At 42.3% G+C, this 17,686-nt stretch overlaps 1 protein-coding gene across 1 annotated transcript in view; it reads right to left on the reverse strand.

Moving 5' to 3' along the window:
• Nucleotides 1-17,686, reverse strand: part of LOC115572075 (uncharacterized) — a 37,908-nt gene that overhangs the window by 7,919 nt on the left and 12,303 nt on the right. The window contains exons 4-5 of the mRNA XM_030401872.1: nucleotides 16,908-17,210; nucleotides 15,974-16,054 (exon numbers count right to left, since the gene is read on the reverse strand). Coding sequence (XP_030257732.1) covers nucleotides 15,974-16,054; nucleotides 16,908-17,210 — 384 coding nt within the window. The remainder of the gene's footprint in view (nucleotides 1-15,973; nucleotides 16,055-16,907; nucleotides 17,211-17,686) is intronic.

Genomic DNA, 17,686 nt, shown 5'->3' on the forward strand with positions numbered 1-17,686 from the left:
ATAAATATATCTCACACTAAAAGACATATGTACCATCATATAAAAAAAAATTTGACCATTTAATAATGAATTATTAATGATCCTTTACAACATATTTAAAGTTATATGTTTTTCAAATACATTTACTGACATATATTAAATGATGTTTGATATCATATATGATGTTGTTTTATAAAAACAAGAGATGGAGCTGAATTACTGAGAGGATCAAATACTGTATATTTGTAACATTGTCAATATCAAACTTTTTCTCTATGAATCAGTTTGATCTCCTGCAGACATAAAGAAGAACTTCAGCTGTGCAGTGAGATTTAAACATCTTTTCAGGAGTTATGAACTTTTTTATGGAACAATAGCTGCACGGCTGCAGGAATTCTCTACTAATTATGAACAAACTAACATGTAAAGCCTGAAGCAGCAGAAACTCATTAAAACACATTTTACACTTGTTCAATAAAACAACTGAAGGAAAATGAAGCTTTATTCTTACCTGTTACAAACAGTTTAGTTCCAGAGCCATAGATCGGGTAGTTATACCTCGTATCCCCCCACAGTGAGAAAGAGTAATACAAAAACCTGTGTGCTGTTGAACGTGTCGGCTGAGATGAACGAGTCCAAATGATGAAGCAGGATCATGTTTCAGCTCCATGATGTTTTTCTCTAATGTTCATATCAACATGACTGTCTCTTCTTTTATTGTCTTTTTAGACACACTAGCAGTGTTGCTCTGTGGATGCTGATGTCTGTCGCTCCACTACTTTAGTCCACATGGATTGGACCTGGACCAAAGGATGGATGGATGGACTGACATGACATTTCCTACAGACATTCTTGGTCCCCAGAGGATGAACTTCATTTCATTGACTTTGTTGATTCTGACTTGTTATCTAGCTCCACCAGCAGGTCCACCAGTTCCTGGTCCTCAGTCGGCGGCCCAGTCGACACCTGTTCCTGCTTCCTTGTCTGCGGGTCAGCAGACTGGCTCCAGAGCCGGACCGTCGGTCTTTCCTGATCCCCGTCCAGACCTCCAGCTGCCGGCCTCCTGCTCTGCCTTGCAGCAGTCCTCTGTTCCTGTTCTGCAGCAACCTGTCTGAGCTGAGCTGCAGCTGTCTCCAGTTCCTGTGCTGAATCAGCCTCCTGTGGCTGTGGTTCTGTAACCTCTTGTTTTCCTGACTCTGACAGCTCCACCAGCTCCAGTGGCAGCTCCTGCCAAATCTCTCAGGGGGGCAACTGTTGTGATGATGTCTAAGGTGACTCAGGTAAATGAAGGCAGCTGATATTGTCATGTTGCAGTGAACTATTTGTACAGTTTGGATGAACATTACACAGTGATCATCAACAGACGGGTCGACATTCATGAGTTCACCCTCAAGACACCTTTAGATGTAAAGGTAACTACATGTTAGAGCTAATAAAGGACAGTGGCACTGGGCCTGATAATGTGCAATAATACATAAAAAAAAATAATTGATTAACTTTCTCAACAGGTCACATCACTTATAATCTTTTCAGTAATGTTAAATGTTGATGACATGTAAAATAGAAGTATGCTATGTATAGTATAGTGTGTAGTAGTATATAAGGAAAAACTTATTTTCTCACCAATATACTTTTCGGAAAAAAGGCCTGAGAGTTTAGTTTGTAGTTAAAACGTAACGTTTCATTATATCTGACAAATTGTTATAAAAATCTGGAATTTGTTTGAGGTGTCAGACAGCAACACATTCCAAACTATGATTTAACTTAGTTAAGATTTAACTATGACCAGTTGCCTCTCCTTTTTGAGTTAAGGAATGTGGACAGTGTTGGGTTTCCAGGTTCAGGGGACCCCGGAGTCATTATTCAGCTGCAAAGGGACTTTAAAAAGGCCCATACAGGCAGAGAAAGTGGGGTGGTTACTTGTAGACTTCCTAAGATCGAAGGCACGCAAGGATTTCTGGCAGCTTTGGGCAGAACTTTGCCAGCTATTGGTGAACACCAGGGTGTGGCCACACTGGTTCGGACGCAGGTTTGAGATCTGTTTCAATAAAGATTGCTGTATCATTCCACCCAGCCTTGCCTCCGCAGAATACTTTCATCACCAAGCTACATGCTGACGCTTTTGATAACGACAGCCCAGAAACAACATGTATTCACACAGTTGTGTTGGCAAATCACACAAAATACAAATGTCTAAATATTGTTGCTATAACCCAGGTTACAACGATCTTCTTGACCTTTGATTGTTTTCTTTGACTCTCTCTGGACCATTGTTCCTCTGAATCCTGCCATTCTGTCAGTTTGACAGGATTCTGAATGCTTCCTGTTCAAACATGGGTCGATCAGTTATTCTTGAAAATGTTTTTGTTATATTTACAGAAAATCTGTGAACATCCTGACAGAAATCAATAAATCAAACGCTCTGACAAATGCGGCTGCGGCAGGCCTCTAATAAGCCCTTCCAATGGTTTATTTGACCTGTGTAGGATAGTATGGTGGTCCTGACATGGGCAGCACCATAAATACATAATGTAGGAGACACTGCTCACACACTACTTTGATACATATATGATTATTAATCACTGGCAATTAATATTATACTCGTAAAGGGGCACCACCTCCGTGTTTAGTTATTGGAATAATCCAGAGGACATTATTTCAAACACCTAACTGCACCAGTTGGCTTGGACAGTTAGAGTCCATTCAAAATCAATTTATTCAGTCTCAATATTCTGAAGTAGTGAATTCTTTGCACGTATCCATCGGTTCTCCATATTAAAATTAAGTTCCAGACAAAGACAAACGATTATATGTTTATTGACTAAATAATTTGGGGTAAAATAAAGGACATGACAATTTTAGACGAACAACAGATAACGGAAAAGGTAAAGACTGTAATTAGGAAAGTAATAAAGTCGTGTGACCGTCGGCAGATGGTAAAGTTAAGGGTCGGGTTATATATATATTAAATATTACGGGAGTAATTTTTAATACTATGAGACCCTAATATTAATTCTCTTAAGTTCATAAGATAGAAGTTAGAACTTTGACAGAAGTCAGAACTTTAGACACCACTCATTCTCACGTGTGTGGATCCAGCTGTATGAAGACGTTCAGCCTGTTTTGTCTGGGAGTCAGGAGTCACTGAAGCTTGGTCTCTTTGAGAGTTCTGGGTTGGACCACGGCACGGCACGTCTGTCCAGTAGCCAGAGGGAAGGCCGGTACTCTGTTGAGGGACTCTTGGTCCGAAGGCCCAACGGGTTTTTCGCCTTGGGAGCGCTGGGGGCAGAGTTGATCTCGGCTAGGAACACACAAAGTCTCTTGACTCTTTGCACGGCTTCTGAGGCAGACGATGGACTGCAACGTTCTTCGTCAGATGATCACAGTCTTGAAAAAGACTTTTCTTGGTGGTTTCAAATAGTGGTACTCAAGTTCTGATTCTGAAACTAATTCAACTTCTTCTGAATCAGGCGGTGATACTTTAACAGTATAAAATCAAAAAGAAAATAATTTGTTCTATTAAAAACTTGAATTAAAGTAAAACACTTAAAGTAGGGATTCAGTTCGCTTGTCTTAGAGCTTGTTGCAAAAATAAAAGTAAAGATTACTTTAAAAATAAAATAAAATAAAAATGAAAAACAGAGAAGAGAAGAGAGAAGAAGGAGAAGAAGGAGAGGGAGAAGAGGAGAGTGTCTGTTTTTATGACCTGCAGCAGGGGGGCCCGGCTGACAGTGTCACACCTCCTGTGATCTGAGTTGAGGCTCCCAAGAAGTTAATCTAACTATACTTTTGGAATTAATGTTTTGAAATCGTGTTTTAACCTTCCCAAAACTTCACCATCTTAAAAGTCGAATTTTTGCCTTCGTGAAAAGATGCAACATGATAATGATCATTTGTCATTCAAAAGAATTGTAACCTGATTAAGACATGAAGCACTTAAGTATACAACATATGACAATAAGGTATACAATACACAGTAGAACCAAGGACATATACATATTCCGTGTAGTTCTATCTTTAACAAAACATATCAGACATTTAACTGGTAAATAATACAAGTATTACACAAGGAATGATGATCTTCAAATCTCTCCTCCATCGACAAAGGGGAGGGGGTTTCTGTTGACCTCAAACTTATTGAGTAATAAACTTCATCTGGGCTTCACAATAACATAAGAAAGATCTGCTGAATGACCTTCTTACTCTAATTTTGGAATCTGCTAAAATTAAGAAGTTGGAATTGTAGTTTATCAGTTATTTAGGACATATTTGAATTTGGGTGAGAACAGAAGGCTGAAAGGGGGATTGGTATGTCAGACCCAGGAACAACAACGGTCGTAAATAACAGTTGGACATGTGAGGAGAAGAACACATAGATTAGGTTTCCCATTAAGCCTTCCCCCACTGGAGAATGTTCCAGAGGAAGAGAAACGTAGATTAGTAAAACATCTTAAATCACCACATCTATGTTAGAAACCAGTCCTTCTTCCTTTTGGTGTGACCAAAGAAAACTCCATCGGGCTTGACCTTGTTTGACCTGAGGAACAGGGGTTCATCTTCTTTGGAGGAAGAGGAACAGACGAGATGTGCTTAGTCGTTGTAAATTACTAAAGTAGATCTCTGGTGATCTGTTTATAGCAAGATAAACAACATCTTCCCACTCTGTGGAGAGGAGAGGAATTTCCCAGGCCAGGATATGGGGGCTTTCAGTCCCATATGCTGGAAAAAGGAGTCAAATTGGGTTAAAGGTAATCATGGCCGAAATTAGACCACTTTAAGATGCAGAGACAAAAGCTTGTGTTCCTACACCTGTATGTGATGATTGGACAGACTTCCTGTCTCTCTACATACGTAACTGTCTGTCTGCTCAAACTCTGACCTTTGCACTCTGCATCACTGCATCCCTGTGGAAGACCGGAGTCTTCCACAGGGCCAAGTGATGTTTTGCTAAATCTGTTAGCGAGCTAGTGGAATAAGAATGGCAGAGAACAAAGCATGTGAGCGGAACTGAGCGGCGAGAATTTCCGCTCCCCGCTTACGTGGCTGTTTGCTCCTTCGCTTCATCGCTCAAAGTCATACCAGACAGCTCCGCTCACAGACCGCTCTCCGCTCACCTAAAATTTCATTCAGCTCTGGTGAAATCGCTCCATGCTCACTCAAATTTAAAAGAGGGAGCAATTCCTGACATTGCACCCATATGACCTGTCTGCTTGCTTTTCGAAATATTTTAAGAAACTTCATCTCTCAACGAATGACCTCTGATATAGGCTAACCCTTGAAGGCACACGTGAGTCTGTGTGGACTTGTGCATGCCCTAGACTCGTGGAGAGCGATATCGGAACGGAACTGGAGCAAAACGGAACCATGGCCTTTGGATTAAAACCCGCTCTGCGCTCCGACTATATTTTGCACGCTCCGCTCCCCGCTCGCTCCGCTCCGCTCACATGCCCTGGCAGAGGAAGTGCAGCCAATAGCCGTGTTTGTTGTTCATGTTCATGATGATGATGTCAGCTATTCTCTTATGTGACTGAAACATGAGGTGGTTGGGTTTGGTTAGCGATAACCATGTGCTGTGGTCACTATCCACAGGCCCTGAGCCACAGAACGACGAGCAGCAGCGGCAGTGACAGACTTTCGTTCAGCCACTAAACAAGTAGCACAAAGCACACACACAGACGAGCCAATGAGAGAGCTGCTGCGGCAGCAACATGCTCCTGTACCAGCTAACGTTAGCACAAAGAGCACAGATGTGGATTGAGTCTCTCTGTTTATCTGTCAAACAAGACGATGCGGATCACATCTAAACAAATTCTGTTGCTACATCAACTGTTTCTCACCTCAAATTTTTTCACAAACACATTTTAGACCAAGATCCTTTGTTACCAGCACGACACCATTTTGTTTCCTGTTTCAAAACAAATGAGCGAAAACCAAGCCCTGCCCACCTCGCAGAAGCCCTCTTCTCGCTTTTTCCTCACATTTGTTTGTTCACACTGAACCAAGCAGCTCCGGCGTGAAGCAGCACCAGTGTGTAAATTCATACAGCACTCTGCCGCTGCATATGAAAAAGAGGCGCGACAGTACACGACATGACGTACAGACCTGTGTGTTTCCCCTGGTGTCCTTCTGTCACTCTAAACCAGCTGACTGTTTACAATCATATGGATGATGTTATAATGTGGTTTGATTGCGATCCTGGCCCACCAAACATCCTGGAAAGATAGTTAGTTAGAGTTAGTTTTTTTTACCCTTAATTGCATAATTATATAATCGCCATCAGTAAACAGGACCCTCTCTGACACTGTCACTTGTGGGGAGGGAGGCTGTTTTCTGGGGGAAGTTTCCCTGAAGTCTCTATCTAGAGGGCTGACTGTCACCGTGACAAGAGTAATTACAACAACACAACATTGAAAGAGACAAACACATGGTGAGTTAAAGACATACGTTGTTCTTCTGGCAGAAATGTGACAAAAAGTTGGTTCGACAGACATGAGGACAGACTGGAGGAAAGACACGTTTCCATGTACAACTGCTGTATTTTTTACTCATGTAAGTTACCAAAGACACGACCAGTGACTATGTTACTGTTGTTATGTCCTGTAACATTGCTATGCGTGCTATTTCTCTTTTATTTGATGAGTTATCTGTTTAGTTATCAGACTGTGAACACAATCAGACTGACATGCCACCTCTCCGCAACTCCTGCTTATCCATTCTCACAGATGCTGGCTCTCCTCTGCTGCTGCTCTGATACTACCTCTGATTCTACCTCAGGAGGCAGATCAAAGACAAGTAAAACTGTCTCCTTTCTCCACATCTGAAACCTTCACACAGAGGACGATGCAGAAAATCTGCGCATGATTCCTGCACTCAAAGGGAAGCGTGAATGGGGCTAACGAAACCTCCTGGTCCACCCAGTGACCAGTCAGCCCTTAATGACACAAAGTTATTTTATTCATTTCCTCCGTTCAAATAAAATATTGATTTGTGCAGCTTTCAATGTTACAAAGTGTTTCATTCTTTAAAGTTTTCAGTCTGTTGATTACAAATCAAGTTGTTAACCTTCCAGATGCTAAAGTGTCAGTCGGAGACACTTTTGTCCTGATGATGGCGCTAGAGGAAAGGTCAGGAGGTCACCATGAATGTTAGGGTTCATCCTCTTGGAAGCATAAACATCCACAGGAAATTGATGGAAATGTGTCCAACAAGATGAGCGTCCTAATGAGCCGCTGCTAGAAGGACAAAGTCCTGAGCTGACATGTGTCCAATGTGTGAATTGGTCAGTCTTTTGAAATGTCCTAAAGTGTAATGCTGTGGTGAAATGTGCTGAAAGGTGTTAAACAACAAGTGCTGCTGGAAGTGTTTTCATTCAGAGCACATTAGTGTTGTGAGGGACGGATGGACTTTATTCAGCAGCAGGACGTTGGGCTGTAAATATTTGATAATGTTTGAGATCATTTTTTTGAAATATTCTGAAATATGTTTGTTGTTTTACTGAGTCATCTGGATTATGTTTGAGTTTGTAACTTCATTATTTTCCTCTTTATTTTCTCACTGTGTTTGTGTTTGTCTCCTTTTTCCTCTCTGTGTGAAACAACAATAAACCTGCTGGAATATCTGATGAAAATATAAATAAATAGAATATGAAATAAATCCCTCAGTTCAGTGTGTTTGTGACTGTGGCTGAGATGGAGGTGAAACATGTGAACCTGGGCTGTGGTTTACTGCTCTCTTCCTGTCACAAACACTGTTTGACGTCTGTTCATCTGTTGGTTTTTGTTCAGGCTGCTCGCATCATTTCTCACTGTGGGGATCTTTTCCAACACTCACAGTAGTAGGTGGCTGAATGAAGGAGTTTTACTTTCTGGATCTTCAACTCACAGCCGTTCTGATTATTCACAGCTGAGAAATCATCCTGCTGAGGATGATTGTACCTGCGCTCTGTGTTACAACTGGTCTTGTCAATACGCAGAATCCTTCTGAAAGATTCTGTGTCTTTCTTCTGGTACCAGTAAACATTATTACTGCTGTCACACTGGTCTGTTCCTCGACAGCTGAAGGAGACGTCTCCATCAACTCTCCTGGTCAATGTTAAATCCTCCTGAATCAGCTGTGCTGCCATGGCAACCAGCGCTGTAGAGAAGCAGACAGATAGGTGAAGGTCAGTGTGACAGTGTTTGTTCCAGGTGGACTTTGTTGGCTCCTGATTGGCTGGAAACACTCACCTGAACACAGACAGCACAGAGCAGCAGCTGGGAGGAAAAGCATTTTGTGCAGTGGTGTTTCCTCTGGTGAACCTGGGGAGAAGTGGCGCTCTGACGCAGCTGAGGCCAAACCAGGACGAGCTGCCAGATCAGACGAGGGCCACGTGGTTTCTAACAGGTCCTCAGAGCTCCCATCAGCCCCTGCGGCTCACAGATAAGGCCGCCGCTGCCGATCGACGGCTCGGCTGAAGCTGCCGTGTGATAGAAATAGAAACCCACATTCATGTGAGCAGCAACACATTCAGGTTGGTGGTGAATTTAGTAGCACAGACTGTTATCTGTTGTTGAACAGCTGTGATGGAAAGACAAAAGGACAAATCCACAAAACTCCTCCACTGTGATTTGAAGCCTTAAACGTCCCCTTACATTTCTGTCATTTCACTGAATCATTTCATTTCTGTGAAGAATAATATAGTAATAATATAGTTCATAATATAGTTGCAGCAGAAAAAGTATGTGAAGTATTTTTAGAAGTAGTCCCAACAATAATGCCAGTAATACTCCTCATCTACTGCTGTGTGTTTTTTATCCACTAGATGTCACTGTGGGTTTGTCGCCAGTAAAATAAGAGGGCGAAGCGTCATGGTGTCGTCATGGCGACCGTCATCAGCATCACGTGGATGTTCCTGCACTTCCCGTGACTGACCACAGGGTGGTGGTGTTTCTCTGTGATGTTTAATGTCAGCACCAGCAGCAAACACAGAAATCCAGCATGTGATCAGCTTTAGTTTGAAATGTGTCACACAGCCGTGGTGGAAGAGCTGATTTATTGGTGTGACAGCGATCTAACAGCGTAAAGACACATGTAATGTCACACATGTGTTGTCTGCTGAGACAGCTGCAACATGTTGTCATTCTTCCAACAGTGTTTCATGGTGAAAATGATCCAAGTGTTCAGAGTTAGAACACACAGAACAGAACAAACATCCCTTCAGATAATATGAAATGTATCATAACTGTTCCTTCAGCTTCTTAAAGGAACACACTGACATTTGCCTGCTTTGGTTTGACGCTGTTATTCCATTTAAAGCAGATTTCAATCAGGAGAGACGAGTGAATGAAGTAAAGATCATGTTTATGACAGCAGATGATATGTGATCAGTGAGTCTGCTCACAAAGTCTTTGTAACTTTGACTCTACAGGGAGATTTTGGGATCAAGTGGCGTCTGAACAGCAGCAAGAAAATTTATTTTAAATAATATGATATGGTGTTACATATATATTTGTGTCATATATTAAAATAGTAGTTTGTATGAGAATTTGGCGAGGGCCAAATTGTGATGGCTAGACGACTGGGTCAGAGCTTCTCTAAAACTGCAGCTCTAGTGGGGTGTTCCCATTCTGCAGTGGCCCAAGGAAGGCACAGTGGTGAACCGGCGACAGGGTCATTGTCGGCCAAGGCTCATTGATGCACATGGGGAGCGAAGGATTTGCCCATGTCGTTTGATCCAACAGACGAGCTGCTGTTGCTATAATTGCTGAAGAAGTTAATGCTGGTTCTGATAGAAAGGTGTCAGAATACACAGTGCATTGCAGTTTTTTGCGTATGGGGCTGCAAAGCCACAGACCAGTCAGGGTGCCCATGCTGACCCCTGTCCACCACCGAATGGGCCAACAATTGGCACGTGAGCATCAGAACTGGACCACAGAGGAATGGAAGAAGGTGGCCTGGTCTAATGAATCCCATCTCTTTTACATCACATGGATGGCTGAGTGCGTTGCTTACCTGGGGAACACATGGCACCAAGATCCACTATGGGAAGAAGGCAAGCCAGCAGAGGCGTGTGATGCTTTGGGCAATGTTCTGCAGGGAAACCTTGGGTCCTGCCAACCATGTAGATGTTACTTTAACACGTACCACCTACCTAATGTGGCGAGGTGGAAGCTAGGGGTGAGTGTTGCCGAACAACGCCACCTGGGGAATTTCGCCACAGGAAGTAGTTACTGTTTTGCTAGGAGACTATAAGATCACACAGGTTCGTAAATCACCACTGGGCAGGAGACAGTTTTCAAAATATAGAAATACTTTTATTGTACAATGGGTTTTTTTTTAGTTTCAAAATTTACCAAGCCATCTCACATTAATCACTGGGCCAAAAAAAAGGGATGGACAGAGCTGGGCTTGCCACGGCGGGCTGAAACCAAAGAGGAGGTAGAAACAAACCAAAATATCATAATATCACCCGTGACACTGCACACCCACGCAACTGAGAAGTGAAGAACCCGCCACCAGGGATTGGGTCGCCGCTCTGAGCTCCAGCACCTGTCCACAAGGAGAGAGGGAGAATTAAAATGGCCTCACTGTCTGGCTGGTATCTCTCTCTCTCTCACACACACACACACACACCAACAATAAAGTATTATAAAAAAAGGAACCAAAAATAACCAATTAAATCTTCAAATACAATTAAACAAAAACGATGAAAAATAATACAAAGAAACTCAAATTTACACTTAACAATAAACAAATTAATAAATCAAGCTTTTCCTCAAATCAATAAACCCATGCAGCAGCCCCCAGAGAGCCCAGCATTAGGGCTCTGATGACAGCTCTGTGAGGGGGATGCTGGACGCAAACTCAATTAAAAAAAAACCCAAAAAAAAGAAAACAACAAAAATTATTTTTTAAATGACACCAAAACAGCTGCCTAAAATCAGCAGCAGCCAATCAATGGAGCCACACAAAACAGCAGCGTCGTCCAGGGAGCCGTGGCGATGAATGAATGTTTAAATGGACCTCACCGGCACAGCGTCACAGCAGGCCAGGTAGCAGAGTTATTACACGGCTTCTGCCTGATCCAAACTGTGGCACAGAATGTTAACAATTAGCCGGGGGTCGAGCAGCGGTTAGAAGGGAAAGAGGAGGACAGACAACGCCGACTTACCACGAGGACGCACAACCACACCCAGGAGGGCTTCCAGCGGAGCAACGCGGCCCCCACGGCGACAGAAGCCTGCCACACTACAGCAACAAAAAGGAGAACCGTGTCACCGATGCGCCCTGCGGCACACTAAGTGGGAAGGAGGACAGCGATGCGCATACCTGTTGTGCAACAAGAGGAAACGTGCGCCAAGATGATCCGCCACGCCAAACCGGGCTCCACCACACTCCGACACGCCACAAAGGCTCAAACACCTGCACCAGCTCTGCCACGCCGGGCCACAGCCACCACGGAGGATGAGCAGAACCGGAAAGGAGAAAGGGATCGCAGGTGTGACCAGGCCAGTATAGAAAAAGCACGCAGCGCCGCCCATCAATCAGTGCGTCAATCCACACCTAATGTGGATGGAGCGAGGAGGAGGGGGGGGCATGTGGGAAAAGATGAGACCGTCCTGCCACACTAAGCATTGTTGCAGACCATGTACACCCTTTCATTGAAACGGTATTCCCTGATGGCTGTGGCCTCTTTCAGCAGGACAATGTGCCGTGCCAGCAAGGATGGTTCAGGATGGTTTGAGGGGCACAACAAAGAGTTAGAGGTGTTGACCACCATCTGTGAGATGTGCTGGATAAACAAGTCCAAACCATGGAAGTTCTCACAATTCCTAAAGAGGACTTCAACTTTAATCAATAGCAGAAAGAGAAATTGGCTCGAAGTGGATTTGATTTTGGATATTCAAATATATATATGAATGTGATTGATAAATCCAACAGTACAGTGCCTCACTCGGGGCACCATAACACCGTGCACTGCATCAGATAAGGCACAATTATTTAGTACTGATCGAGTATTAAAAGGATTATTATTTACATAGACCATCCTTGAAGATGGGAAATGATAACCAATTCAATAATTCAGTGTCATCTAATCATCTAACTGTACTAAACTATTTGTAATTCTGATTAATAATTGACTTAATAATTACAACCAGAACAGCTGTAATGGTTGGAAGCTGTTGAAGTTCTTGACAGTAGAGGTTGGCAACATTCACTCTTGTACAATATTAAATGGACAGCAAGAAGGTTCAACAGAGCAGAGGTTCTGACTGACAGTATGTTTGGATCAGGTCTGCAGTGAGTCCAGGACAGAATCAGAAGGAGGACTGGACCGATTTGAGTGTCATACCCCACCTCTCCTAAGCCTTCACAAAAGGGCAACGTCTCACCCTGATTGCCTGTGAGGGGAATGACTCAAGCTGCTCCCACTTGTTAATTAGGAGCCAGTCTCCACACCTGTAATAAGTGATCTGAATACACTGCAATCAGTCCAGAGGGAGTGAGAGGTTCAGCCCAAATAAAAGAGAAGTACTACACACACACACACACCCTCACACTTCCCTCTCCTGAGCCTCCAGCTCAGCTCCTTCAAGTTACACTCATGAACCAGCCATAGATCCCTACCTGTGTCCACCAGGACAGTTCTGTAATTCACTGGACCGACCCACTCAACAATGTGATACAGAACGATCCACCATGGGCCAAGCTTAGCCATAGTATTTAACTTGACAGCAGCTGTACATTTTTCAGATCAGGCTGGAGCTGAGACGAGGCTCCACAGCTCTCGTTAAAGGTTCTTCAAATTTGATGGGAAAGCACTTTGAGTTGCTGAAAATGAACAAGAATCTTTTTTTCATGATTGAGCTCCTCCAACCAGTCAGTGTAACAGACACATCCTCAGCAGACATGAACCACTGAGACGTCAGAACAGGAAACACTCACATGTGTTGCTGTGGAGGCCGCTGACAAAGAAGCCTTTTGTCAGTTTTCTAGGAGGACTTGTTGGCTCTCATCAACAGCAAGTGTGAACTGTAAAGTGAAACTTTGATGGCTAAAATCACATCACCATAATAAAGTCCATGGACGTGAGCTCCAGGTGGGGGGTCACTGTTGGTCTCTGGGCTCAGTTCAACTTTGTGTGGGTGGAGGGCTCAGTGGAAAAAAGGCTTCCAGACAACAAGAGAAAAGACAAAGCAGTCCAGAGAGGGAGAGGAGTTGATGAGTGTGTACAGCAGCAGATATGAATCTGTTCTCAGTGGTTATTAGGACTCATAAAAAACTGTTGAGAGCCAACCAGCACTTCCTTTCCTGCAGCAGATGGGCTGTGTGGGTTTCTGCTCTGCAGCCTCCTCACCGTTAGCTGCACTTTTTCACATGAACAACACAATGACAGTTACAACAGTTACAGCGCTCAGTACTCACTGTCTCAGCTTCCATCTGTCTTATTCACCTGGGAGACAAACACACCATTATATAAGTAATACTGATAATAGATTAATCATACATAAAAAATGCAATATTTTAAAATATTTGGTGAATGTAACAGCTAACACATAAAATCATGTGATATATACACAAAACTACAGAAACATCCAGTGTACATGAAATATACTTCAGTTTATTTTGAGGAACGGGGCAAAGAAATGTTTAATTATCAACCAAATGAAAAATCATTACAAAGAACAAAGTCCATATTAAGTGTATATTAGGTGTATAAGTGTTCATTTTCTCATATTTCACTTGATTCATTTATTTAATAATACTAAAACACTATTAAATTAAACTGTTGATATATGTAAAAATAATGTGTAGTAATATAGCATTATTATGTATGATGTTACATGAGTTGTACACCATTAATAATAAGCAATGATACATTTTCTCATGTTAAGTTACAGCTAAAGAAATAAAAACCTTCTCAAAGTGTTTAAATGACCACGAGAGGATTTGCAGCAGTGACTCCTCGACTGTAGCATTTACAGGAACATGTGGTTCATCTTTTCTCATCGATCAGAGCGACAGAACACAAACCACTCAGACAGAAACACAAACCACAGAGACAAACAAGTCGTCTTGTTGTTTAATGAAGCTGAAGTGGAGCGTCCATGTTGGTTCACCTCAGGTCTCATAATGAGGTTCCAGCTGATCAGAGAGCTGCTGTCAGAGCCGTCAGAGTCGTGTGTCCGTCTCAATCAGTGGTCAGTTTCCAACAGTTCACCTGGTTAACCCCACTGAGCCACTGATCTCCTGTCAGTCAGCTTCTAGCTTCAGTTTGTATCAGTGCAGCTGTCTGTGCTTCACTCACACAGCTCCAAATGTGACATGTTACTGTGGCATGAAGCCTGTTTTTAAGTTTCAATGCTGTTTTCCTCTGATTACAAACTCAAAAACACTCATGTGAAGGTGTGTAACTGCTGTGTCATCAGCGTAGAGTTTGACATCCACACTGACACAATTATAAAAGGGGCTCAGCACTGAACCTGGTGGCACAGCCACACCTACTGACTTGTATATAATAGCTATATGTTTCTGTTTGCTTCTCTTTCTTTAGCTTTGTTGTCCTTGTTTAGCTGTATGCTAATATTCACATCTTCCTCTACATTTGTTCTTGCTGCTGTGTGAAAGTATATTGAGAGCTAATTACAACCAGAGTCAAATGACTTGTAGGCGTCAACATACATGGTCCATGAAGTTGATTCTGTTTCTGATGATTTGCTCTGAAGACAAACTGAAATCCATAAAAACAAGACTGTTTCTAAAACACACACTGTGATTTTTCACTTTATTGAGAATGTTACACTGAAAGAATTTAACAAAGCTGCCACACTCTGCATAATGTATTAAAAAGAAAGACAAGAAGAGAAAAATACTAAAACAATCAAATATCTAGCAGACAGCTAATGATTCAGCTTCATGTTCTATTATTATACAAGTCACAATTCAAAGTGGAAATAAACTAGAGGATGAAAATAACACTATAGCACAGAATTTATACTCAGTCACTGCATATATATATGTGTATATATGTATTTATATATGTAGGATGACTGAATCTAACCTGTGCATCAAAAGATACATTTTACAACCAACCACAAAACATGAACATTGACATTTGTGAGTGCTGATCAAAGTGATCAATGAGACGAACTGATGAGATTTGATGGTGAGAAAAGGCGAGCAGAAAACAGTCAGTCAGCATGTGAGCAGTTGGTGGACGGTCCCTTGTTTCAGAGGATCCTCAGCAGAGAGAGTCCACAGCAGTACACCAGACTCTTCACTATCAGCACTGTGTAGAGCACACAGAGCAGCTTCACCCTGCACTGAGACTGGAAGGACACTGACACACACACACACACACACACACACACACACACACAGACAGACAGACAGACAGACAGTGTTAATTTTTCAAAATGGTGCTATGGTCAGTGATTGTCTTTGCACGTGAAGAACTCACCTGCTTCAGGCTGTGTTACGATGGATGTGGTGTTGCTGCTGTTTGTTGTCTGACCTGCAGCTGTATTCAAACATACAGAACATCCAGACTGTTACACCACTGCATGAAGTCTGTTGTGTCATTCTACTTCATATAAAGTAGGCACTGTACAAATATGCTTCATTTAATCTGACTAAGACCTGCATTCAATTAGTAAGTAGGTTTAACTGTGACATTATGTAATGATAATAACATCAACATCAACAACAACAACAATAAAAATATCATTATTATTACTAATGCTACTACTACTACTACTACTACTACTAATAATAATAATAATAATAATAATAATAATGACAACATAGCAGTGGATCAGAGACGTAATGATTTCCACCACAGAATTGTATCTGTTTTTAATGCAGTGCCGTCTGAGGCCTGAACATCACGGCCCTCCAATATTGGTCTTCTTCTTTGTCCTTTGCGTACAGAGATTTATTTACATTCTGTGAATCTGTTATTGGTTTTATGTAATGGAGACAAAGCCCACAGTAACATATAGTTAACAGAACTCACCTGCTTCAGGCTGCGTTACGATGTAGGTAGGTGGTGCGCTGGATGTGGTGGTGATGCTTCTGCTTGTTGTTTGAACTGCAGCTGTATTCAAACATACAGTACATCCAGACTGTTACACCACTGCATGAAGTCTGTTGTGTCATTCTACTTCATATAAAGTAGGCACTGTACAAATAAGCTTCATTTAATCTGACTAAGACCTGTTTTTAATTAGCAACAAGGTTTAACTGAACATTAAGTAATAATATAAACAACAGTAAAAATGATAATAATAATAACACAGCAGTGTTTCAGAGTCCACATTATTTTAAATTCTCTGATGCTTCAGGTGTAGATGGCAGATTAGAAGGTTCTTCTCCAGCAGCTTCTGCAACACTTTCCTGAGAGCATCTGGACAGTTATAGAGTCGATTAGCCTGATTATTACTGTACAACAGAAACATGTAGCTGCAGCAGACAGACAAGGACAAACAACTGCTGCAGCCTGCACACTACTACTTACACCAGTGGGTCAACATAACACATTATTAACTACTTGTGATTATACATTAGAAAAGTAAAAGAGGTTGCACTTCAATTAAATAGTGACACATGCCCGGCAATATGTCTAATTATTGGTCAGTGAATTTCAGCACAATGTCAAACAGTCTAGGTATGAGGAGGAACACTGAACAGCAGCAACAGCAGCAGTTGACCAGATAAGTTAACAGGCTTGACATTCAGATGATTCATAATCATCCTCAGCAGCTAACAAAGCTTTATTATCAGGTCTGTCACTCTCTCTCTGACCTGAGATCCACATCAGTAACCCGTCCCCCACTTTCAATGAGCAGCACAGTCAGTGCTCACGTGAAACGGCAACCCAAGTGCAGGCCAGAGTCATGGCCAGGTCAAATGATTCTTTCTTTCTTACTTCAGCACAACACACTCATTACCTTGTTCTGTTTGGGCCTCCACTGTGCCCCCCTCGTGCTGGACGGAGCAGCGGTATTTATACTTGTGGGGAGAGTCCTGATTAAGCGGCAAGATGGTGGCGGTGCATCCCGACTCTCTGAGCTCCAGCTGCTCTCCCTTAGCAGGGACCCACTGCTCCTGATCCTGCCTTCGTCTTTTCCAGGAGAAGCGGACCAGAGGAGGAAACATGGCTGAGGCCACACACAACAGGGAGCTCCTCCCCTCCAGGTGGGCTCTGGATGCTGCTGGGTACACGCTCACCACGGGCTTCACTACCTGCTCATCTGAAGCTTGACAGCAGCAACAAGCAGCACAGACACACATTGACACAGTCAACAGCAGCTTCCAGCACTGCACTGCATTCAGTGTGATCCTGGAAACTACATGGACTCTGATCACTAAACTACTCATCAATACAGCACAAAGTTCAACACATAGACTGGATTCACCTGCACATCAAACACACTCATCATGTCATGTCATCATATGTTATATGGGGACAAACAACATTATGTGTTCAGCATCTTTCAATGTGCACATTCATCATTATTATGACTCTTACTAATAATAATATAACATCATATTTTCATACAATGGAAAATCTTCATCTGTATCATGATAAAAGACAGATTATAATAAAGGACATATTTACCCTCAATTTTAATATGCGCTGATATTTTAATGTTTACATTATCCATCATAAATATTTTATCAAAATGCATTTTGAATTTCAAGTTTTTTCATAAAAATTTACACTTAA

This window comes from Sparus aurata, chromosome 21 (assembly GCF_900880675.1).
Source record: "Sparus aurata chromosome 21, fSpaAur1.1, whole genome shotgun sequence".
Classification (NCBI taxonomy): Eukaryota; Metazoa; Chordata; class Actinopteri; order Spariformes; family Sparidae; genus Sparus; species Sparus aurata.